This window comes from Harpia harpyja, chromosome 12, assembly GCF_026419915.1.
Source record: "Harpia harpyja isolate bHarHar1 chromosome 12, bHarHar1 primary haplotype, whole genome shotgun sequence".
In the NCBI taxonomy this organism is placed as follows: Eukaryota; Metazoa; Chordata; class Aves; order Accipitriformes; family Accipitridae; genus Harpia; species Harpia harpyja.
This window is the reverse complement of record NC_068951.1, coordinates 39,888,336-39,915,083: the sequence shown is the minus strand read 5'-3', so window position 1 is coordinate 39,915,083 and position 26,748 is coordinate 39,888,336. Positions and strand designations below refer to the sequence as shown.

The window sequence follows — 26,748 nt, the reverse complement described above, 5'->3', positions numbered from 1 at the left end:
CTTATTTTAAGGAGCCTTAAGATAAGGTATCTGTGAGCTCTACACTTGGGGTAATTGATCACATTTGTTTCCTGTACGTAGGTTCGACTCCTCTTTCCCTTAAACTTGGCATGTTTCTCATTACCCTATGCCTTGTTAGCCTAGTAGAAATGTTCTACCGTGGTGAGTGAAAACAGGACGATACTATTACAAACCACATCTAATCGGGGATGGCAGCCCTTCTCCATCTCCGGGAACTTTAGCACCAGCAAAGCCTTTCTGCAGAGCCCTCCTAGGGATGGAGGTATGCGCTGCTCTTCTGCCCACGGGTTCAGCAGTGCTTCTGGCCTCCAGGCTGGAGTCCTACAAAGTGGTTCTGCTTCGGGATGGGATCGCAAGCACCAGAAAAAGATATGAAGTGTACTGTGTTTGGCTTTGTTTCCGATGATGGGAAAGTGTTAGCTCTTCTAGGCAGATTCAGGAAGCATCTTTTGCCTTATTTGTCAAACTCCACATGGTAGCGTTTGTCTGCACAGGGTTTTTTAATTTCAGAATAAAACAGTATTTAATTAAAAACAGCCTTGTTATTCATAGCATTTTAAAAAAAGCTATTAAACTTCCCCATAGCAAAAGAAAAAATACAGGCTTTTTCATGGTCTGTCTTTACATTGGGTTTATAATGGTACTGTTAGAGTAGATCATACCCTGCTTACGTTAAAGGAAAGTCATGGTGCTACATCCATATTTTCCCAGCAGAGAATTTGTCCTCATTTATTTTGATTGAAAAACTGCTGTTATATTGTAAATGGACTGGTCCTGTTGCATGAAAAATATGCAGTGCTGTATTTTTAATTTCCTCTTCTTTCTTCTTTGCATTCCTTCTCCCCCTTTCCTACCAACAGTCACAACAAGAAAACTGGAACATTTACCAGGAAGACAGAGAAGCAACTCTACCTCTAAACTCAAACCCATGCTTGTACACGAACCAGCAGGGAGGATTTTAATCAGGCCTTGCTGGCTCTGAGAAATCACCTATGTACGGCGCAAAACTGCTGCAGGAAGAGAGGCTGGGAGGAGGCAGGCTTTAGGGGTATTTCATTTGACTTGCTATAGACTTGTTCCTTGTAATATCTCATTTAAAGAGCCAGGGAGTTTTTACCTACTGAGAAAATAGCCTATAACAGCCTTTAAAACTCTTGCAGCTGGCCAGGTTTGGTATTCCAAGGTAAAAGTCTCTTGCCACTAAGGGAGCTGCAATGCTTTCACTATGTGATGCAGAATGTGTTTCTTATATACAAAACCTAATGTTGAAGCTATTATTAGCACCGCTATCTTCATCTCGCTCAAGTTAATATTCAGAATTGGCTACCACTGAAATGTTTCAGTTTAGCAGAAAGCAAATACTTCATTAGAGAAATGTTATACCCAGTGATGGATCATTATTGAGTTTAATTGATAGAACAAAAAATAAAATTACTAAGTGGGAAAGAAAATCCTGTACTTGTACTGGAAAGAGATCTCATCAAATAATTAAACATTTCTGGCTGTTTCTACCCTGAATTCCTCTCTCTTTACTAAATACGCTTTCCATGCTGCATTTATGCAGTTCACTGTAATCTACCTAATTTGTTCCCATGCTCTTTCTGGGCTGTCTTTCCTCTCTGACCATCTAGAGAACTTCACACATTGTCAACCTATCATAGGTGAAAGCTTTTGAAGATCTACTACTTTTCTCCTAGCCTAATAAGGTCAGTGACCTTTCAAGCTCTACTATTTCCTTTTCTATCATTAGCCTGATACGTGCATCAGCTACCTCTCAATTTTCTTCATCTCTTCAATGCCTCACTTCTTCCTTTGGACACTGTCTAATTAGGAACTTAATTTCCTCTTCCCTGATGGAGTTTTTGATAATAGAGAGATCCTATTCACCCCTGAATCACAGAGCAGCACTATGATTTCCTGCTCAGGGGTGTCTTCAGGTATGTTAATTAATTTTCATGGTGGCAGCTCGGCCACAAAACCACAATAGACTGACAAGCTTATCGCTCCTGTAGAAAATCCAGCAGCAGGGAACAGTCCTGCCGAAATTCAATCGGGTTCACTTTGGAGTGAAGGAGAACTGCAGTTTTGGAAGTAGCTAAGGATGAGGATATGATGCCCTGCAGAGCCCACGTTACCTTGAAATCCTTTCTGGAGCCAGCACTGGCTTCTCTGCGGAAAAGGCACTGGATTTCGGGAGACTTTGTCACATCCCCCTTCCCCAAACCCCCTGTGCTACAGGAGAGGAACTGCCCCTGCCCCATGGCCATGACCATACCCTCTCTGCTTTTCCTACACATAAGTGAGAACCTCAGTCGCATGGGGGTAGAAGAGGCTGGGAGGGACCCAATCCTTTTTTTCAGGACTGAGATTTTTAAAGTAATTCCAAATAGCGCCCAATTTTTGCATGAGCAATTGTGGGCACGGGAAATGCATTCTGTGGGAAAACCTTCATGTTAATTTAAAAACAAAATGCTGTCCAAATTCAGTTTCTTTTATGTTTTGCTACACTATTAAGGAAATTTATGATTTGCTCAGTTTTCTTTACCACTTTCACTGCATTTTTCTTTCCACAGAGTCCCTGGCTGTTCTGCAACAAGCCATGCCCTTCCTCCCCAGCGAGAAAGTATGCCAGGGCTCCTCTGCCATCTTTAAGGTGCTGAGAAGTTTTTGGTAGGATCCCCATAATTACTACTTTGTCTATGCCCATCTCTGTTGGCTTGCATAGCAAGTGCTGGGAGCAGGCTTGTGCGTGCTGGAGTTGCTGGCGTTACATCAGGAAGCGATTTGGCAGCGTCTATCGCGTCTGTCTGGGAAATTTGGGCTCTGCTGCTCAGTCCCTGATGGAAGACGTGCCAGGGCTGCCCTGGGGGTGCAGGGCTGGCAGAGGCAAGGACGCACCCCAGGGCAGATGCTCCCAAACCCCCCACCCTGCGACAAGGTGGCAAGAGACAGGAGAAATCACTGGAAGTCCTCTACCCCTCCCCATCACCACCTCTTTTCTCAATTTTTTTGTGGTTGGTGGCAAACATAAGTTCATCTATTAAAAAAAAAAACAAACCAAAAAACAAACAAACAAAAAAACCAAAAAAACCCCAAACAACAGCAAAGCCTGCAGTGTGCTTGTCTTGTGTCAGGGACAGTTCTGAGGCCAAACCGTGCGATATTGGGGCAGAAGGCAAACATGAGGCTTCCATTCCCCTTGCACTCATCCTCTCTTGATCTTTCCCGAGCAGTTCTCCGCGATAACCCAGGATAAGACCCGAAGTCTCCAGCAGAAAGTATCACCTCCTGCCATCAGCACAGCCCCTCCACACTGGGAGGAAGGGGCTGCCGTGGGGTTTAGGCACTGGGGCAGGACTGGGGCAGCCCCAGCTCCCTGCCTCGCTTGCCTGAGGATTTTCTGGGGTCTTTGGGGCTGGCTCAACATACCCTGGTGAAAAGCTTGCTAAAGACCACCACTGGCACATGCAGAGAGGATTTGTTATCTAAATAATGCATTTTCTTGTTTTTTGTTAGTCTTTTGAAAGCCTCCAAAATTTAAAGGCAAGCCTTGCCCGAAATCCCTCACCAGCACCACGGCATCTGTTTCCCTTTTGCACACCTATGTCTCAAAATGACCACATTCTTATTTAAATTTTAAAATTTTGATCTACAAAGTTTCTTATTAATCTTTTGCCACTGAACTAAAGCATTCCCTTCCCCAAACAGCGTCAAAATAGAAACAAATTTGAGACCAAGTAGTGCACCTAGAGACCATGTGTGCTCCTATATGCCTGCGTTTGTGCATTTTCTCTTCCTTTCTTAAGCCGGGTTTTGAGATTTCAGTTATTCTGCAAACAAGACCCAAGAGAGACACAATTAGACTCCCCTGGAGACTGACCCCTTATAGTGCCCACCTGTAGCCGGACCCAGATAGCATCCCAGTGCAATGAATTAGCACTCTAAGCTGATTAGAGCAGCTCTGCACAACTCTATTTTATTGACACAATGAAGAGAGGACAGAAAAGGGCCTGAAATGAGAAAATCATTTCCATGCTGACTGAATTAAAAGAACAAAAGAGCTCCTTGCAGTTGCAGCATTCAATTTGTCGGAAAAAAAGGAAGCCACTTAATGGATCACAATAGATCTGAGCAGACAGATGAAATTTAAAACTTCAGCATGAGTGCGATTACCAGCTAAACATATTCTCAATCATTTCCTCCATATGCATAATTTAGTTGGATTGTTTACTTCGGGGGTTTTTACAAAAACACTGTGCGAGATGTTATCTCCTAAGCGTCTTTGCATCCCATTTTTCAGAATCGGAGAAGGTTGCTGCGTTGCTTGGTAATACATTTTGTTATAACAGAAATTACACTAAATTGTGGCTGGGTACGTTTCCCTTTCTCCCCTGCTTCTAGAAGTAAATTAATATTTTCAATATATGGAAACAAATAATGCAAGATCATCTTATTCAAAAGGAGATCTAAATTGATTATAAATCACATGCATTATTCTGCTCTGCTTAGAAGAGAATGAACGTACTGCAACTCGTATTCTAGCAAAATATATTAGTTTGTGCCACTATAAACAGCCTTCTCATTAAATTTAGGTTTAAGCTAACAGTAATAAGACAAGAATACAGACTATTAAAGGGGGTCCTGTGACGGATACATATAATTACTTACAAAACAGATATGCAATTTACTTTGGCATTTTCAAATCAAAATCTACTTGCCTGTATAAGGAAATATACCTTTAAAATAAACCTGTGAAAGAAATTGAAAACATCAGTATTTTAGGCTCCCTGTCCTCTAATTATGTAAAAGCTTGACTCTGACTCAGCCCTAATTCAAAAGTGAAAATCAGTTGCATGTGTAAAAATATCCGAGTTTCCCAGTATACATTTATATTTTTTAAGTAATGAAGTATTAAAACAAGAAAATACTGAGCACCATCCTGGGAGTGTGTTGGCACATAAATAACATCACTTTGCTGCAGATTCCTTGAGAGTTAAATATTTAAGATTATGCAGAATGAGGCTCTTATTTTTCTACTCAAAATTTAAGCAGCTTAGATCTTCTTACAATATTTACAAATCAAATATCTCTTGCAGACCCAAATTTCAAAACAAAAGTCATTTTCTGAGCCTCACTATGACTTCAGAGCATCTGAATTCAGATCATTTGCATTGATTTACCCTGCCATATATTTTTATTTGCTGAGCATGTTTTAACCAGTTCACTTTAAATCCTTTTAGCCATTCGGTTTGCAATTTTACCAGTGCATTTGTGCCTATTTCTGAGGTTAAAAAAAAATTAAAAACAAAAACAAAAACAAAAAACCCAAACAAACAGTAAAGGAATTACAATTGCTTATAAACCCCCTATTTTGAAGCCGATACCCTGCTAAAGAGAAAGCTGAGTACTGGTAGGATTCACTTCTGCTGGCTGCTATTACTTATTTGACTAAGCATTTCACAGGGGTAAATACCCAAATCATTCGGGGAATGACTGACACAGTATGACATGTGGTTAACAGCCTTACTGTGCATGCGCTTTGCTTTCAGAAGTTTTACTGATGCCAACGTAACCTTCCAAATATTTCAGATTATAATTTTTCCCCACTCTTAAAAAACTTTTACAGCCATGTCTGAACCATTCAAAGGATTCTCAACTGGAAAGGTTACTGTAACCCTCTTTTTTTTTCTCCCTCCCCCCCCGCCCCCCATTTTTTTTCCTCAATTGATTGAGCTAAAAGTTTTCTATATAAAAAAAAAAAGCACCACGTATAAAGCTTTAGGATATTTTAGCAAACTCAACGTAGTGTAACTTTGCTGACAGCTTGTCACATTTCACTGACTGTCTGTCTGGGATCCTGCGATAACATCTGCATTCACTCAGGGCGAGAGCTTACCCTAAGACAAAAAAGTGGGTCCTGCCACATAATGCTCCATCATTCTGTCAGTTCTGACATGGCATCTGAATTTTTTTGAATCACTAAACACTTTTGGGACTCTGGTCCTTATTATCTTTCCTTAGTTTCTATACTCGCTCGGCAATGCTGAAAAATGTAAAATGTGCAAACAAGGTAGTGGACGGCCCGGGCTTTTTGTCGTCTAATCCTCAGCCCCTCATTCATGCTCACTGTTAATCTCTTAAGACATTATAAAACTGTTAGACAAAGAAATGTGAATACCTCTGCTTCTCAGCAGAATGGGAGGAAACCAAGGAAAATCTGGATCATGCTAAGCTTTTCTTTTCACCACAAAAATGGTAACTTAAACCTGTTGCATCAAATTATTTATAATTCCCAACACTAAGGCTTTTTTTTTTTCTTCTTCAGCATTACAGAGCAAGCCTGGCAATATCACAGGAGGAGGAATGCTACTGCTGAATTTTCCAAACACATCAAATGCGTCTGTCGCGCATAAAAAATTATACAAAGCCCATCAGAATACGGGCAAATTGGGTTTTAATCCCTCCGCTGTTTCATGTTCGGCATGGCACACAGCTCATCGTCCTGTCAGGGCTGCTGGAGACCCACTTTGGGGAATTTCTTTGCTGCGGAAAGACCGGGGGCTCAGTGGTGGTGGGTTTGATGGGGAGGGTTTGGGGGGGGGATCCTGGATGGGGTATGGCACAGGTGCCCCCAGGCTGGCTAGAGGCTTCGTGGCTGGATAGGACGAGGGCCCCATTTCACATTAATCCAGCTCTGTTTGGAGCCGTCTGCTATTTCAGATCATCATTTCACTCCTCCTGACTCCCACTGCTGCAGGGGCATTAGCATGGGGACAAAAGCCGCTCAAGCACCTATTCTAAACCCATTCAAACTCAAACCCACTAAAAATCACACCCGAAATGATACTGTTGCAATCAGCTAAATTTTATTCAGGAATGCTGGGGCTGAAAACCAGAATTTTCATCTTCTGCTGGTGCATTGTTGTCATGGGTGGCGGGAGCAGATAGTCAAGTCTTAAAAATGCTCCAGAAGCACAAAAGTATTTGAATGCAAATGCCAAACAAGTCACATGAGCCGAATCCCTACCACGAGGGTTTCTTTACACACACAGCAGCTTCTGTTAAAGTCGTAATTTTCAAATAATTATTTAAACTAGTGTGAAAACAGGGCATCATTATTTCTGCTTAAAACACATGTTTTATTCAGCTTCGCTTGCATTGGTGGGAGGGAACAGGTTTTGAGGACAGCCCTTGAGATGTTGCCTTTTTCGCAACAATGCTAGCTACCAAATTTGGGAGATGATTTGAGAAAATCAATTTTTGAAAGGAAATAGCGGGGCCCCATACTGGTAGGGGTTGAGCTGCTTTGCCAAGGGTGGAAGTGGTGATATTTCAAGCAGAGGAAAGAGTTTGTGGGGAGGTACAGGCAGACTGCGTCCCCAAGAACGGTGAAGCACTGAGCCTGGATGGACTGAGGGACACTGAAATGTTGATATGAGGAGAGCCAAGGCAGGAAAGGACACAGCAGAAAACTAAAACATATGCAGGCACTAAAAGGCAACCAGAGCCTGGTTAGCAAACTGTGCAGCCAGTCAACGCCAGAGGCAAAGATGACCATTATGGCAGCGACCTGCTGAAAACTAAAGGAAGGAGGATGAAGGCCAGATATAAAGGGCAGAGGCGAATGGGACTTGCAAAGGATTCAGAAGAGGCTGGGCAGAAGGAAATTACAGGGTTTTTCACGTGGTTGAACAAGGACCCCAGCTGACTGCAAGGTTTTGGGACAACATGGAGGACAGTAGCACCAGCTATGGGAGGAGGAGGGAAACAGTGATGAAGGAAGAAGAGAGAAGTGCACTGCCTGGGGTCAGCAGGTCGAGGGATATGCATTTTGAGACCACAAATCTTCAAACAAATAAGAAAAAAGGCCTCTTCGCATAGTCTTAACTGGAGGGAAATTGTAAGATAAAGTCCTCTGTGCAAAAGACAAGGCGTATTTCAAAGGGCACGGCAAGGTGCTGCAGCACATCGCTGCTCTCCCTGGGCATCAGCACCATCTCCCTCTGCAGACACAGAGGGTTTGGTAGGATCATTTCTGGTTTTAGCATTAAAGGAAGACAGAAAAACTGGTTTCTCTTCTCCTTGGATTCCTCCGTCGCTCTCATTTGGGTGCCTACACATGTAGGTATTCCAAATAGGTAGACGCCAAGTTAACACTAGCAAGAAAAATTACTTTTTCCATATTCACATGCAAAGTTTGGCTTATGCAGAGGTTATCACTACATGACTGCTTAACATTGGCTTTAAAGAATATTTTCTGTAAATGCGGTAATGCGGAAGCTTTCCCATACCCAAACTTCCATTTTCCCATCCCAGAGAGATTTCCGTTTTTGCACAAAACCAACATTACTGCCATGGTTTTGAAATACCCACTGCTGTAAGCAACAGAAATACTGTGACCGCAAATCTCTTAGAAAACATGAATATTCAGATTTAATTTTGCATAAAATAGCCATATAGTCACAGCTACACTTTTTGAAAGCCAATTTACCACTTGAGACCATTTCAAGAAGATAGGAGAGCATTGAAAGTTACTCTCGGAAATCCTGAGCGGCTATGCACAAGGTCTCCAAAACAGCATGTAAAAAGCCCGCTCCGTGCATGTTGCCAATACACTTCATCAAGTTAAGACTAGGAACAACACTTTGGGAAACCCACTATACACAAGAGCCCCTTTACGCCGTAGGCTTCACCTGATGAAATGTTATGCCTTTTGTGGGATCTTTTACATCTTTCCACACTAAATGCTAGGACCGTACTTTAAAAGAAAGGCCTACTTAACATTTGTATTTTTTTTCCAAATTAATGCTTATTGTATGCGCCAAAGTTAACGTGATCACATAAAATCGGGCTGGATTATGACAACCTGTCTTCACTCCTGCATGTGCCACCTACCGTTCAGCCAGGAAACATGAGGGATGTCACGTCAATAAAACGCCGTATTAATACTCTCTGGGGTGGAAATACCCTATTAGCCAATTAATGTTCTCTAGTCTTTACTTCCAAATAAGTATATTTTTGTACCATTCTGACGAACACACCCCAGTCTGCAGGCTCTAGCAAGCAGGAGTTGGGGGTTTTGTTTTGGTTTTAAAGTTTAGTGATGTCTTTATTAGACCAAATGCCCAGATTTCAATGGTACTGTTAAATCACGCGGTGGTTTAAATGCCAAACCTCAGTGCTATAGCCTCTGAAGGGCATGTGTTCATTTGGGTTAATAAGCATTTTGCCATACACTAACTCCTGTCTTCATTTGCTTCTGTTTAATGATGACATCTCCTCCTGCCCACATGTATGCTCGTCTCTCCACTGCTTGTTGAGCCATCAAGACACACCTTTGTTTCATTTAGTATGCAATTTTCACCTCTGACCCAAGAAACTAGTCTTAGGCTTCCTGAACTTTATTGCCTGTTAATAGACTGCTGGCTCTCTTTTCAGCAGTCATAGAAATGGTGGAGAGACATTTAATTGAAAAGAGGGACAAAGCTATAGCCTGAAAGGCAAAGTCGGTAGGGTTTAAAAAAAAAAAAAAAAAATCCAGAAATAATATGTTTGAGGAGCTTTAGATATTCTTTACAAGTTTGTGCCTCTTTACACAAATAAGAAAGACATCATTGATTTAATTATCTTGCCAGGGAACAATGGTGTAATACTCTGAATGGTGCTAAATGATTGATCTGGTAATTTATCTTCTGCTAACAACTATCTATGCATTTTGTTCCTCTCCAGTCCTCAGACCGATAACATTAGCAGCAATGTCACAGAGCAGTCCTGGGCTTTCATAAAACACCCACAGATGCTCTTTCCTGCCAGTATTTAGGGACACATGGTTATAATTTTGTCTGTATTTCTTTGTCATGGATTACTTTTAACTACATCTGTTCAATTAAAATAAAAAAGAAAGACACAGCTAGAGCCCATCAGCTTTATATCAAAAGTAGCCTTTTAATGAAATAGGGAGATTTAATTTTGTAAGTGTTCTGATGAGTGAGATACCTTTCTGTTTTTTCAGAAGTTCTCTGTTTGGTGAATAGTTAGGAAAGGACATTATTACAACGTAAGGATATTATTGTACACGGAAAGGCATTATTAAAAGTGATTTATTCTTCTGTGTTAGGAAACTTATAGGAAAAGTCTGATAATATATTAAACTTGTTTATTATGGACTTCATATAATTTTTGAATAATGCAGCTTTTTCTTCTGACAAGAGCAATAAACTCTGCTGGTATAGACATACGTTGATTATCCCGAGTCAACTGTGTTGCTTAAAGAAACATGCCCAAACAATCAGCTTTTGACAGCTGCATCTCTTGTTATTTACAATAGCCATCACAGTAATAACTCACCATTTCTATATTAATAAGGCAGTGAAATTTATTATGATGGTATTGAAAAGTTATTAAGTACTGCATCCCAAGTGACAAAGTACCACAGCACTGTCACTATCCAAAAGCAGTTGCCCATCCATCACAAAGCTTTCCAGATGGTCCTGCATCTTTATCGCTCCCAGGTTGGTGACATCACCTGTTCACCCACTCAAAATTGATGATGAAAGCAAACAGATCTATCTTACTTACATTTACCAAATCAATTTAATTTTACAGGCCGTGGCTTAGTGACATATTGACTGTTTTCCTTAATGGCATCTACTGTACTTAATGCAAAGAACTCATCTTTGAATCCTGGCTTGCATAATGTGGCATTTCATAATAAATTTTTTATAACGTATTTATTTAATGGGAAGAATTATGATTGTTTGTCAATTCTATTAGATGCAATTATTATTCTTTTCAGTTCTATCTTTTTTATTTTTCATTCTGATGTTGTCTTTCTTAATGGCTAAATTCAATTTACAGGTTTTGTCTTCTAAAGGGACATCTGGCATACCTCACAATTATTTTTCTTCGTATTTTAATAATCTCACAGATCTACTCCAATGTCAGCTTTTCTCTCAGTTTATTTAGTGCTATTACTTGCTTGGACAAAGTGCTACTGAACTCAAATAAAATCTACCTGGGTCACATTTGAGTAAATAACCACCACCTTATTTTGAAGAGAAATACAAATTCCTGAAACATCCCCCCAGTTCTGCACTGAAGAAGGTAACAAAACTTCCTCCTCCCCCTCCTACTTCTGAGTCTACTTGACCTTTATGGTTTCACTCTGCTTCCCTCAGGAGTTAATGCTCCTCCTGATTAAATTAAAACCTCAGTGACTTTGTGGGGAATACATACACAGACCTACAGAGAGGTTTCTGTGGCTTTAGACTGTGCCATGAAATGGGTGATTTCCTGCCCCCAGGGTCAAGGACATGGTGGACCATCCACCACGGGTGGAGAAATAGTCAATTCTACACAAACCATTTCAGGTTTAATTGAGACAAAGGTTTTATGTGAGATTTCACAGCCGTGCCACACCAGCACCCGCTCAGCCTCCTGCACCGGCCAAAAACCTCTTCCTGATGCTGTCACCACATTGACTTTGGGTTGGCTCAGCGACGTGTCAGCCCCGCGAGCAGCAGCCCCAGTGCCAGAGCTGGCTCAGGACGGGGGCAAGCGGCACCTCCCTTCTGGCAGCCACTACAGCCTCGCGGCTACTTTGTGCAATACAGTTTTGAACATTTTCTGAGAATAGCTCCATCATAGAGCCAAAGAGGGAGATTTGCAGATCTTGTTCGTGCTCCCCTTCCAGTGAGCAGCTTTGCCTGAGCAAGGGAAGGGTATGGTCATAGTCCAAAAAAACAGCATCATGTCCCACCGACCTCACAATGTGAGACTCTGCTTAATCATGTTAATCAAAGAATTAGGAGAATTGAAGAGTGGAAGTAAGGAACAGTAGAGAAAGACAACAGCAGACTACTCTGTGTTGTCCCCACATCCTAACACTCTTCCATCCACACGAAACAACTGAAAGGACCAACAGCTCCCCTTTGCTGTTAATGTATTTAATTCAAACTGAACGACAAGTCCACCTGCTCCTATCTTGCTATTCAAGGACCTGATGTTTGCTCATTTGTAATTATAAACTGTCTGTCATCAGAGCAGGGAGAAAGCTGGTGTTAACAGCCAGGTAGCAGGTTGGGGTATACAACTGACATTGCCTCCGAGAGCTACACTTTGCTCCTGAAGCATCCGTCTGCCTTGCTACAGGACTCCTATAGCTGTGGTAGCATCTGACTTAGTCACAGCCTCACCACAAGACACAGATGCAAACAACAGAAGAATTCAGACTGGTAACATTAGCAGCACCATAAGTAATGCCGGTTTTGCACACAACTTTCGAGGGGCTGTCTTAAGCACCCTCGTGCATACTCACCCCAGGCAAGATATACGGTATGAACTCCATCCTATGTGGCACTGAACACTATGTCCCTAACAGAGAGCTTAACACAACAGCTAAGCACATGCTTAACTGAAACACCTGGGTAATCCCGTTGATGATAAGGCCATGCCTAAGTGCTTTGCTGGAGCTCAGCCAGAGTGCTCTATGCCTTGCAAAGCTGAGCTCCAAATAGGATAAAACATCACCTATGTATTGAAGACAAGGTAAGGATGTCACCCCCACCTGCAGCTGCCAGAAGTGGATGGTCTGTTGACCTGGGGGGGAATACGCTATCTGCAAACTAGGTTGGTCTTGTATTGATCAAAAAGCACCCGCGCCCCCCAACAATAAAACAAGTTATTCTTTTTTAATTCCAAATCACAGAATAACTCACATTCTTATTCCTGCTTTTGCTTCAATAATAATTTTGCAAAGCTTCCTGGAATCCCTGTACTGCTGAAATCCATACGCAAGGAGAAAACGTAGGCAAGAAATCTGCATTATACTTCCCCGCTTTCCGACCACCTGGTTGAGTGCTGGAGTTGCTTTGAATGTTAATGCTCTTAAAAACAATTCAAGGAAAGGTCAAGATTTGGTCTGTAAAAGTCAGTGCAGTGTGAAAGTGTCAGACAACAGCAGAAAATTAAGGGGGTAGGGGATAACATCTATACACAGAGAGGAATCAGCTGGTAAGTAACTCCCGTTGATTACAGTGGAAGTCTTCTGATGCTAAGAGCAAGAAAACCAAGCTATCGGTTTAGGTGCTACAACCTGAGTTTGGGAGCATATACATTAGATTCCAACTCTAAAAGCCTATACCTTTACATTTTGTAACTTATTATTTAATTTTCATAAAAGACAGATGGTACACCTAGAACCCAGAATCTCAAATAAACCTAAATTTACATTTTAAAAATGCCAAAAGAAAGCCAAAGAGTGCAGAATTGAAACTTAAAATTGCAACTGTTCCAGTCCCCCTAGACCAGTGGGAAGCCTGTACTCCAGAACAATTTTTAGGAAGCTGTGCAGATTTCCCCAAAGACTCACATCAAAAATGTGAGAGGAGAAGTAAACAAATAGCCAAATGGCCTCCTAATTTCCACTTAGAAGTAATAGCATCAGCTCAAGCATACTCTACCTAATCTGAGATGTTTTTCAGCCTCACTGTCATGACATAAAAATATACTCTGCTCTATAAACAGATTATATGCTGCTTTATAAAGTTCTAAAATATTTTTTACTTCTGTGACAAGTTTGATTTATTAGAGTTTATTGCTCCTGGTTTTGCCTTCCTAGTAAAGAAATAAAAGTTTAAGATAAAAAGAGCTGTGAAGAAATTGTCCCTATGAATGAGACTTTGAGTTTGCTATAGCAGTAAAAGACCTGAATTTGAATATTCGATGTACTCCAGAAGATGCCAGTTGAAGATAGGTGCATGCGCTTTGGTGACCTGTTCAAAGGCTTTCTCTGAAATACTTTCCCAGTTGTTTTTCATAGCAGGGCATGAACCATGATGAAATCACTAAATTTCTGTTCCCTTGCTTTTGTTTAAAAAAAATTACTGCCATCCCTTAAAAGCTTGTTTTCTTTGTTGATTAAGAAGCAGTCAATTTTCCCTTTTCAAACAACCACTGAGCAACAGCCTCCCGACCCCCTCGGATATTCGGGCTGCCGGCAAATACTAAAACCTCGGTGACAAACTGCAAAAAAGCTCGACCTTTCCCCTTGTCCGGTGACCCCCTGTTCGATTTGTACTTTAGCTAACCAATACCTGATTAGATAATGCTCGGCTCTAGACCTACAAAATGAGATAAAATTCAAATTTATGGCTTTTCATTTAAACTGGTCTACAGCACTCTAATCATGACCCAAGCACAACTATATCACAACAAATTCTCTTTGTCCCAGAGTGTGTTTTATGGCTGAAGTATATGAATGGACACAATAGACATTGTTTTCTCGGACTTGCTCTGACAAAACTCTGCATCGATGCCATAGGGAGTCCTGCTATAGGGGAATGTAGGAACAGGCCCCATTAAATTCCTCAGTCTTCTGCAGCAAATTTTTCTTTATCATCAACTGCCTGGCTGCAAAATTTAACAGCAGCGTTTCCTCCAACTTCCACTTCTCTCCCGACCACTACAGACTAATCCTAGTATCTACTCAGATGGACATCAGTCACAAAAACTGGAAGTCAGAAGTATCCCGCAGCTGGAAATACCCAAAAACTATTACAACCTTTTGCAAGGGAACAAAAACATCCTTTCCAAAAATGTAGTTACAATCCAAATTTGTGTGTAGCTATAAACTCTTCCCTGCAACATGCATGTAGGGTTTTGGTTTGAAAATTTCTAGTTTAAGACTCTAGGCTACCTAGCAATCCTAAACAATTGCAAAAAAGGAGCAAATCTTTCATAGCAAAATCAGTAATACATGTAGCATCAGAAAACTGCTGAGGAAGATGTTGCGTTTTCCTTCCAAAAATATTTTAATATGTTTATGCTAATTATTTTCTTGACAAGACATTCTTCCTTCATCATCTTTGAAAGTCAAGCACCATTGTACATTCAGTGTTTCACCTTAAACTCAGAAAAATGCAGATAAAATGGAAAGATTGGTTTTTCCAATAACTTAATCACCCTCTCTGTAGTCACAGGGGAGTCTATTCAAGAGAATTAAATAAGTACCCAAGCATTAGCAATGTTACAACCCCACTGACACCAAAAAAGCTTAAATTCCCAAGACCATACTTAAACCTCAGCAAATGATACCCTTCCCTCACCATCCCACGCTTCCTTTGACACTGCCTGAGCCCACACACCAGTAACAGCTTCTTTCTCCCTTTTTTATCCCAAGGCACAGGTCCAAGAAAGTGGTGGCTTCCAGAGCAGCACGATGATGAGCATCTGGGCTGGGCTGGGCACTGGTAAGTTCTTCTCCAGCACTACCATGTCGCCCCACATCTGTCCTTTAGCCTCAACCTTCACTATGTGCCATTTTACTCATTGTGTAAACTCTGGTAACCAGCATTTCTTTGTCTTCCTTCAATTACAATAAATGTGCTTAACCCATTTGTTGGAAGAATAATCTGTTTCAAGCTCCCCTGAGCACCGCAGAGTACTTCTAGATGAGTGGTCAAATTGCAGAGGGACTCGACCGTTGATTTTGTGTGATTTTGCTCCAAGAGTTTTCAATAGCTTCTCCCCAGCTGTCCCAAATACATAACACTGTTCAAATGGCATGAGTCCTGCAGCTTGAAAGGGATTCAATCTGCCAGCTGGGCTTCCAGTATTATCAAGATATGCATTTCTTGTCTGGATTTTGTAGACCCCAAAACCCTAAATATTTTAAGCAGGAAAACTAGTCTCTAATATTGCAGCGTATTATCAGCATCTAAGGTTGTGAAAATCAAGATGGTTTTTTCCTCAATTTTAATGGGGCTATCCTGCACTATGCCACCTGAAGATCCAGTCTAAAATACCCTAATTTTGGAATATGTTAAACCTGCAAGTACAGCCATGTATCAGCAGTTTTGTTCCAGTTTCTGTTATCAATATCTGAGCTTAATTGTGGTGTGGTTAAAGGTCAGATTTTATGGTTTCCTGGTGCCTTTTTCAAATAATAAAGATTTCTCACCAGCAATTATATTGCATCAGGGTCTGTTAACTCGATAGAGTGCTGCCAAGTCTATAATTTCTCCTGACACTATTCTGTCATATTGTCACAGGTCTCACAAGAATTTAAACAACTACATGGAAAGTTTGGAATGAACTCACCGAGTATTTATGGACAGTTAAGAGCAAATCAAACCTCTGTTTTCCACCATATCTGCAAGGCTCTGCTCCACAGTGAAACTGCATTTTTCCTGGGAAAATGAACCTCCCGTCTCTCCAGAGGTCAGTTGTGGCCCTGGAGAGCCATGCAAACTCTGCACTTCTCCCCTTATCAGAAACCAAAGGAAACGTACAGATGGAAAGCTGAGATTGCATTCTGTTTCTACAGCACATTGTTAAAATGATGAATAAAACCGTGCAAGAACTTTTGTTACACCATAACACAACTGGCAACATGCAGCACTTGAGGTCTAAAGCCCTGACCTGACCACGGACCCGCAGCTCAGCCAGGTCCATGGTGATATCACAGCGAGGAAAACACCTTGCCCCCGGAGGCATGAAAAGCAAGAAGCAACCGCTGTACTTGCAAAGGAGGCCTTAGAGCTCCTTCAGGAAAAGCAACATTTCTCAGAGCATCCGCAGAAGTAACATGAGCCACATCATCCCCACGTGTGCTAGGTTTGACACCAGCATCCAAATGATTCATCATTCACCAAATGAATGGCAAAATTCCCATTAAATTAAATGGAAGCAGGATCAACCCCCAGCTTTCAAAGTCCCCGAGTAGCACAACGTTCTGCAATAGCAATTTTAGCCACACAATACTAGATTTTAGGGCTATTCTAATCATTGTCAACAGAAAGTGGTGATTCACAACCCTGAAAGCAGCACCCAGTTTCTTTTCAAACAGATAGTGCAGTGTCGTTTGCAAATGCCTCGCCCACAGATGTACTGCAGGGCTGTCCAAGAGCAGACTAAAAATGATACAGAAATGTTCCAACAAGGCAACTTCTTCCTCTCTTTCCCCAAAAGAGGCATCACCTGCCAATATCCACCCAGACAGATTTCAGGCATGAAGAGCAACGATAATTCCTGCCTTTTTTCTTTTTTAATTTACACTTGTTTCCGTCCAGAAAGCCCCGAAAGGCCACAAAGCAGTCTCCGTGTACACAAATATCCCCTGGCTGCTGCAGGATAGGACTCAAATTCTGCAAATACTTCTGTGCTTATAGACATGCAAGAGAGTTCAACAGACCGAAATAATGTACAGTGTCTTACCTCCCAACCGTAACTGGGATCTTTAAGGTGTGGCCGCTGCTCTCCTACAAAAGGGCCAAATTTTTCCCCTGCTTCAATCTTCCTTTTGGTCCATATCCCTAATCCTGCTCCAGGAACGTTGGATTCTCTGAGCTCAAACTCTGAAGGAATGGGAATGTCATCGGGAATGTATATCGGAGCCTTGTAAGGGGAGGTCTCCTTTGGTGTGAAACCTTCACTGGAGGTTGCTGGAGAAGATGGCTCTTGAATGCCGACAGATGTTGGACACTGGATGTTTGCAGCCTCTCCATCAGCTTCTGGCACTTCCTCCAAAGGAATTTCGGGAAAGCTTTCGTACAAACATTCATCACCTGGAAAATAAAGCCAAACAGTAGGATTTGAAATATTCTGACAGATTTTGCATATGAAACCCTTTCAGCCTGCACATGAAATGGAGAGGACAGTTTGGTAGGCGGGCGGCACCTTCATCCATCACTAGTCCTGCAGCAGGGCCTCACCCTGGAAGGAGCTGAGCCTTTTCCCTATTGCAGGCCTGGGGGTACACAGTGTTTCTTAATATTCCTGACATCAAAAGTGGTTTATATCATTGAACACAAGCGAGGGAATTACATACAGATGTATATGCAGGCACACCCTATTGTCCAATCTGGTCCGGATATAGCGCTTTGCATTGCATACCCTTTGAAATTACAATTGAAAACCAGCATTATACGTTACAACTGAAATCTAAGTGAAGTGAAAAGCAGGAAAGCTTTACTGGTCTTTCAGAGAGACAGATTGAACCTAAAGTAGCCAAAATTAAGTTTGATGGCCTCCAATTAGTCTTTGGAGGAAAGGATCCAGCCTACCACACAACTCCTAGCAAGAACTTCAGCTGATGTAAATCAGTGTCTTACCATTGACCTCCAAGAAACGCAATGGTCTAAAATAAGTTCAGGATCCAAACAGCACCTTATAGAAAACATGAACCTTCTCCTCTTACGGTTGCAAAAAAACCCGGGGCAGATCCAAAACACATTTAAAAAAAAAAAACAAAAACAAAAAAAAACCTTCATCTTTGGGACTTAGCCAGCAAACAAGAAGAAAAAAAAAAGAAAAGAAAAACTCACTTTTTTTGACAGCTCAAAATGTAAGGCTGATTGTAAATTCCTTTTACTCAAAAAACTCTGAGTGACTTCAGCAGGGGCTTTAGCTGCACCAGCAATACAGTACTCAACCCAATAATACACGCAAAAGGAGCAAAAAGACAAACTAACCAAAAAACTTCTTAATTATTTACATTCATTTAACTTTATTAGTGATACTGTACTTTTCCTACACACCAGAACACATTCCACTTAATTCTAACCTAAATAGGAGGCGAGAATACTATTCTCCAAGGAATTAAGTTGAGGGATCAGGTATTTAAGATCTGAGCATGAGGATATTTGCATAATATGGTTGGCCCAGAAATTAAAGTGTTACGCTGGGCTTGGCATTCAGAATGACTCAGTTTCAGTGAAGAAACAGGAAACTTTAAAATGTTCTTTCAATTTCTTGCTCATTTAAGAAACTATCCATGGTAGATTAGCACCGTATGCCTTTTCCACTGGAAACTGGTCATAGCCCATTATCTCTCACATCTTTGTTACATATTATCTCACAGTTTTATATCTGTACTTTCATGCTTCTGGTACTGCCTAAGACAAACACTGGGACATAACAAATCATTTGAATAGATTGCTCCCATCACATGACTGGCAAACTGGATTCTTCATCTGTGAGCAATTTATTCACAGCCATGAACTGTTTTTCTTTCTTTTATGTGGCACTGGCTATGACCTCATACATGTCACAAGAAAGTTCAGCTACCCGTTGCCTCGGCCTCTGGTTTGGCAGACTCTCCCTGCACTTTAACGATTGAACCCAATATTGATTAGTTTGTCACTTTTCTAATACCTGGCGCTCTGAGTAGAAAATCTTGACTGACTCCACCATTTAGCTGAGAAGGACACACAGAGGGATTTTCCATCACTTATGTTTCAGAAATCCTGTCTGTCATAGCTCAGCGGTGCCGAGTTTAGCAAAGATGCTCAAGGGTTCGTGAAAGCACCGGTGCAGAGAGCTTACTCTGTGCCTAGCACCTCTGAGCCCATGCCCGTACTTTCCCATCCACAGCAAAACTCAACCTCGATGCCAAGGGACAGGAAAGAAGACATGAAAAGGGTAGAGACACAGCTCCACCTGGATGCCACCATTCACCTTGCCCTGCACTGAGATGACCCCCTTAGCAGCCACCTCTGTTACACCGCGGCATTGCTGCTGCCCCCAAACACAGCTTTGCTCTAGCATGGTAGGACGGGTGAGAGAGGCTGCTCCGTGCCTCCTGAGCATCCCCAAAACTCCGATGTGCTTCCTGACTTCATGGGCCAGCAGTGATGCTGCATCCACCCAGGGCAGGCTCGCTCCGGTTCAGATGTCTTCCCCCAACTGTTTCGATTGCAGTCCTGCCTAAAAGACTTCAGCTCGTTTTGAAATAGGAAAAAAACCCTAACCCATGTATACACACAGGGTGCAGGAAGAGAAATCACACAAGGAAAGTGATCTGGATGATGATAAGCACATGGCTCACTGGAAGGGGGGGTTTAAAAACTTCAGGCATCTAAATCCTACTGATTTTCCATGACAGCTGGGTGCCTGACACTCAAACTCCTTAAAAAGCCCATCTCACACAGTCACTGCCATTGTCCCCATCCCACCAAGCAGTGCCCCATAAAACCAAGGCTCTCCCTGTGTCCCACAGCCATGCTCGCCTCTCCTCCACCAAACGACGAAGCAGCTCAGCCAAATTGTTTAAGTCACAGCAAGCAATGGCCTGCTCTGTGCCTTTCCCCAAAAGGCCACCTTCCTCAGCCCCACTCGCCAGCAGCGCCTGCCCGTGAGCCAGCACAAGCTGAGCCTTAAACATTTAGCAAGCACGGCTTTACAGATGTTTCTTCTCCCCCAGGGACAGTCCAGTTTAATTTCTCTCTCACAGACTCAAAAGCCTCGGTTATACTTATCTCAGTCATTCTGGCTACACTCGTTTTTAGCCATATAGGGTCAAACCTGCAGCTGATAAATTGGCCTCTGGAAGCCTGGCAGGGAGACAAGTCCATTTGCTGGGTCTATTGTGCCTCCTTTGATTTCCAGCAGCCACACCCGATGTCGTCGTTAAACACGGGCTTTCAGTTTGAAAGCTCTGGAAAATATAATATGCCTATATGCCCCAAAGCCCTAACAGTGTGGGTAAAACGGATTACTGAAATATTATTCTGCCTGAAATAGCAACGTGTTCTAGCAAAAATATATTTTAAAACCTCAAAATAAACAAGAAGTTGAATTACAACTGACCAAGAGACAGGAAGGCCATTAAGACATATTTGTGAAATTAATGATAGACGGAGCTATATTAAAATCAATGTACATGAACCAAGGATCTGGTCTTCATTTTCAAAGGGTGTGGGACTATTTCCCTTAAAATTTACACCCACATGGATCAGAGGGACTTCCAGCAAAACCGTGGGATATTGACGGATAGAAAATCTTTGTAAGGTTAGAATTAGACACAGGGACTGTGCTGATAAGCATCGTTTTCCCAGTGAACTGCAAATCGTTCGCACAGATAGCATTGCAGTTTTGAAATTCAAGATGGCTTCTTTAAAGCCCAATAATTATCCCCACTAGAAATAGGATGAAATAAAAATTGGGGCCCCTGATAAGGGAACAGATGAGATTAGGTAATGTGGAAGCTTAGATATTAGCCTCCATAAAATTCTTCACCGTTATTTTACAATAAAAACATGAGCAAGCTTCAAAGGAAACCCAGGAGAAAAGGTTAATTGCTACTAAGAGACCAGGGTGGACACCTGCGTTTGCACTTTTGACACAACCTTGCATGCCAGCAGGAAAGAATCCATGTGGCTTCGTGCTGGGGATGTGCCTGATGAGGCCGGGAGAGCAATGTGCCAAAGCTACCGCCGTAACTCCAGGACCTGGGGTCGTTTTGAGACCGAGAGGGTTTCTCTGCGTGGCTGGGAGGAGGAGAGGACTTCCTTCCATTCGGATGTTTCTTAGCAGTTCAGCACGCTCTTCCTCTCCAAGAGCAATTAGGTAGGAGGCCCTAACGACGGAGGGAGGCAGAGGTTGCTGAACGCAACCCAAACCGCTTTCCGCTGCCTGTGATTGCTAGCAAGGCAAAGGTGTGCTGTTTTCAAAAGCATGCTGGGCCACGCATTCAATGAAACCATGCCTTTTTGCAGCTGAAATGCCACACAATGGCATCTCACGTCAAGGGGATGCGCTAGCCCGTTACACGTATCAACATTTCTGGGTGGTCTTCAACTCAAAGTTCACACAAAGTCCTCCAGGGATCAAGTCTGCATCCAGATCTCCAGACCCAAAGCCACCCCTAACAAATAGAAATGTATCCATACAGACTATCCATTCTCCCTTTCTTCAGGCAATTTGCGCCTGAGGATATGCATTCCCAAAGCAACTATTGACTGATAAACCTTCCAGCACATAAATCCGGTTCTCGGCACTTGGAGTCACGCACGTGGCCACTAGTGACTTAATCATAAGCTGGATGGCTGATTACTCTGGATGAAAAAGGTAGGCTGGAAGCAAAAGCATCTAGAGAGCCTACTTCAGAAGTGTTTCTAATGCCCTCATCTTCTGAGCAGGATAAAGTAAGAGCTGAGATAAATGTGGAAGTGGCTCTTTGCAATGAGAAGATACACACAGGTTCATGCCTGCGACTTCTTGAAGGTAAGAAAGATGACCCCTAGCCCCAAAGACTAGACGTCGGAAAGACCTGGGTCTGTTCAATCGGAGAAGTCCATCACATGTCAGGAACTTTGAGCTCCGCTACTTCTGTTGACCATGCCTGACACGAGCCTTTGGCGAGGATGCATTAATGAAGGCTTTGGGGGAACGTAGTAGGAGAGGGTGAATTAGTCCCTTCTCCCACGTAAAGTGAGGGTGGACCTGAACGTACCACAAAGCCCTGAATCGGATCCTTGAATGAGACCAGGGAGCATTTATATTTGTTTGACTTAGCATTTCTATTCAGCGCTGAGGAAATCAGCATGGAATATTTGCAAGGATATCTGAAAAGGAGGCAGGCATTTCCTGTTGCATACAAATGGGACACCTTTATCTGAATTTCTGTTTGAACAAGTATTAAAGAAAAAAACTGTAACAGGCAGGGACTGATTGATTACAAAATATATCCACATCAGTCTAGAACACAAGAGGTGAGGAAAAGCAGAAAATTAAGAGAAGAAAACCCATTAGCTTCAAAAGGAGCATATAACCAGTGGTGAACTAAATGAGAGCCACCTGACAGTACCGCACCAGGTAGGCATGGCTCAGAGGGGGCCACTTTTACATCCTCTAGAGAAGAAACAGAGAAGGATCCTTAGCTTTAGAAACATGCAGAGATTGGATTACTATCTCCAGGCACAGAAGGGACTCTAGCCAAAAGCTACATTACTCTACTTGAACATTTTATCAGTTAATGTACCTGAAACTGGCTTGTGCCACTCCCTGTTCACAGAACTGTTCTGTGGAGCTGGACCTAATGATGATTATTTATCATTATTTGTGTCATAACACAGTCTGGGGGCCCCAGGCAGGACCCCGTTGTGAAAAGCATCAGGCAGACCTATTCAAATGAGATTAGATTCTAAACAGAATAGAGCCAGTAATTCCCAGTTAGGTAAAAATCATAAAACTAACAAGAGAGAAAAACTGTTTTACAGACAGAAAGTTTGGTTGTACAGCAAAAGAGATTACAAGCAAGGCAAGATAAACATGGTGCTCAAAGCACTTTTGAATCATTACATCAATTACCAAGGAAAAATACTTTCACAAACATTAGCCTTCAAATGCACAGGTATTTTGCATACTTGTTATTACTTGACCCTAACACAAGCATGAGAAAATGAAAGCTGTCCTGAACACACTCAAAACGTCCAACCCTGAAAACCATGCTCATGGACCACGCAACAAGAGCAAGGGGGACCAAAGCACCCGTGTGGTGGCCCCAGAGGCCAGATTCTGATTTCTCTTACGCAACTGTTAAATCCAAAGTAATTACTTTAGACTTCCACCAACGAATAAAGGAGATCAGTGTCTGTCCTGGAGTTAGCCAAAGTTGCTCGAATTTCTTCAGATTGACGTTAATGTAACAAAATGAGAGGGAAATGTGGTGCCCAGATTTCAGTTTTCCCTTTGTGCTCGTGACGCTGCAGATCGCAAAGGGCATTTGTACGCTCGGCAAAGTCTCCCTGAGCCGCACCGAGCAAACCCTTCTGCGGTGCCGGCAGAAGAGGGAGTTGTAGGAAAAGCTGCACAGACAAAGGCAGGAGAAAAAGGCAGCCGGAGGCAGCCTGAGCACAGCATGCTTTGGGGCTGGAGTATAAAAATCACCAACTTTGCACGGTGCTGTACTGTGGGCTGCAGTATCTATGTGAAATGGAAAGGGAGCTCAGTTTGGATCACCGCTGGAGCACCCCGTGCGAAGGGCCTAGGGCTGCTGGTAGCTTCTGTCTGTGCCTCACGGCAAGGTGCACATCAGTAACAACAGTACAGATAATTCACAAGACAAATTAAAACCCTTCCTTGCACCAGAAGCAGCTTTTGCTTCTTAAAATTATTGCGTCTGCAGAAAATAACCCTGAAACAAAAGGCTCATAGTGGGAGCAGAAGTGAGCTCCTGATGGTAGGATGAGCACCAAGTACTGGGGAGAAACCTGTCCACAGGCGAGCGAGAAGCGAAGTTACACACACTCATGAGCGTCGGGCCTTTGCAAGAGGATAATTTCAGCATTGCCAAGTGTTGGTACTAGACCAGCAAAGTCATAATATAGTAACCACATAGGGCCCTCCCCGTTGTCTCTGGCAATTCTCACTATCAGCCCCTACAATAACTAGTAGTGTTTAGTGCTCTGTCTAGTGTCATTCATGTCTAATTGAGTAACACAGTCAAAAGCATCTGATGTGGACCAGACGCTGGCTTTTAATTAGGGTCCAGCACTGAGAGACTGTGGGTCAAATTCTACTTTCATTTGCACGGGAGCCGCTCTCCTTGATGTCGGAGGAAGTTGCACCTGCATAACTGAAAAGCAAAATTTGGCCGCTTGCGTTCCTGTGCACTTTCCATATAAATTACTGTATTACATACAGCAACAAAGAATTATAAATGTTGGCTGGCACGCACTGAATTTATTTACAAGTTAAGTCTAATTTTATTTATAGTTCCAGTACAATCATCTCTGGTAGAAATATTTATGTTATCTGTACTTCTGGTCTGTTAGAGTCTACTGCAATCATAAAAAACGCTGAAAAATTATTCACAGTTAGCAGGGTTTAAACTACCCATTATATCACTAGCTAGTGCCAATAAACTTTGGTGCTGGTTGATAAAGTTTCCTCAATGGAATAAATATATATTTGACTTTCAGAATCTTTTCTGGGTTACACAGAGCAGGGGGTAAGAGAAGAGGGAAACGCCAGCTGTAGGGTTTGATACACTGAGGGCCGCATCTGCAGCTAGCAAGGAGCCTGTAGAGCTCCACGGTGGCTGGGAGGCAGCCCAAAGCATGCTGAAACTCTAACTAATAGGTTAAATTTGTATCTTTGTAAAATATTTCAACTGAATGGAGCTGCAGCAGCTAACACATACTCACTAATGCCCTTCGTGACTCTCTGTATGGAGTAGACCCAAGGGAAAAAAAAAAAAAATCTGCCTTGATATTTTGAGCCCTGAGTACTGGTCGCTGCTAAGGGAGGAAAATGCATTAGAGGAACCAGCTTTTGTTCATTGTTCAATTGCCATAATGGTAAACATGACATATATTCTCACACCGACATGGCACGAGAAGCCAACGTGCTTAGGAGAAAACTCAGGCCGGGAAGGTTAAATGTGAATTAGTGAGATCAGCCACTTACATATAGAAAATACTAACTGGGAACAAAATTTAACTAAATCTGTATCAACTAGGGTAAGACAGAAAAGGTAATGCACTTTAACAGTCCCTGACATGGTAAAAAACCATTGCTGTAAAAGAATATTTTTAAATCAAAACAATTACTTAAACCTACAGTATTATAATCAACGCAAATGAAACTTTATCTCAATGTAATAAATCAGTGTAACTGAACTTCTTTTTACTCATTAGTAGACCTTTACTGTTTTAAACTGAGATGTGTCACAAAGTAGCACTGGAAATCACATGCCTCTTTCTAACAGAAAGCAGTAATAAAAGATGACTATTCTACCAAATTATAATGAAGACAGATAACAGAGTGAATTATAAAACAAAGGTTATAGATAGAGACTGAGCCTTGTAGAGGTAATGACTTTTAATTGGATTGAGTTTATCATATTTTCAGAGGTACAGCACAACCAGAAGAAAGGATTAGAATTATTTCCACATTTCATTATTTGGCATAATGAGAAAACAGAGGGAGGTCCACATCCCTGATGTGTTTGGTAAACCACGGGAGATGTTGAACATGTCAGTATCTGGTAGAGTACGGGCCTGAGACACAAATGCATTCACTCCCTTATAATACAGCAAAGTATAATCACTTGGAAAGAAAAAAAAAAAAAAAAAAGAAAAAGAAGGAAAAAAAGCCAGGTCATGAAGTTTTGTTTCAAAAGCGCATTACAAATAAAAAGGAATTTAACCCCTTCCTGCCAGCAGCCACTTCAGCACTAGCCTACACACACCCATGCAACTGCCTTGGGAAGCTGAGCAATTCTCACTCTAAGCATCAATAGGTTTAAAAGAAAAAAAAAAAAAAAAAAAATCGGTGAAGGCTTGGCCACCCCATCACCTCTCTCATGCCTGTATATTCACACCATCATGGCAAAAAAGGCCCTGGGGAAACCGTCGGGGAGGGGATCTGCCCTGCCTGAATCCCAAAGGGTTGCCCTGCCTGTACTCCGCTTGGGAAGAGTACAGGACATGGACCAGTGGGGAGAAGGCAGATGGGGATAAAAGCAGGACCTAAGGGATTATCGGAGAAGGCCCAGTGGACACAGCCCGGTACCAATGATGTACCCATTTGCATGCTATACCCACATATTTCAGGGAGGACTGGAGTTTCGGGTAGTTGCCTCTGGAAAACCAAGCTGCCGTACAGCCGGGACAGAAGGTTTTGTACCACCAACCAGACAGCTTTTTAATTATGCAATTACACTGAGAGAGTCTTTATTATATTTGAGTGACGTGATACACTGTAGTTAAGTCCTTGAAACGCTAACAGAAGTACTCATAACAAATACTAATCAGGAAAAGTATTGAATAATTAATCCTACAATACTGTCCACTTCAAAAACTCAAGGTCTGGCAAGACTGGTTTCCAGCATTTGTTTTCGAGGAGATACAAGGCCACAATTTTTCCTGCAAGTGACTTCTCAGCAGCATGTGCTGTAGTTATATCTCCACAAGGTCACCCAGTAACAAGTAGGATGTACTTAGC

General features: G+C 42.2%; 1 protein-coding gene across 2 annotated transcripts in view; it reads right to left on the bottom strand.

Moving 5' to 3' along the window:
* Positions 1–26,748, bottom strand: part of MECOM (MDS1 and EVI1 complex locus) — a 345,547-nt gene that overhangs the window by 174,181 nt on the left and 144,618 nt on the right. For both annotated transcript variants that reach the window (XM_052804152.1, XM_052804154.1), the window contains exon 2: positions 17,236–17,585. In XM_052804152.1, coding sequence (XP_052660112.1) covers positions 17,236–17,585 — 350 coding nt within the window. The remainder of the gene's footprint in view (positions 1–17,235; positions 17,586–26,748) is intronic.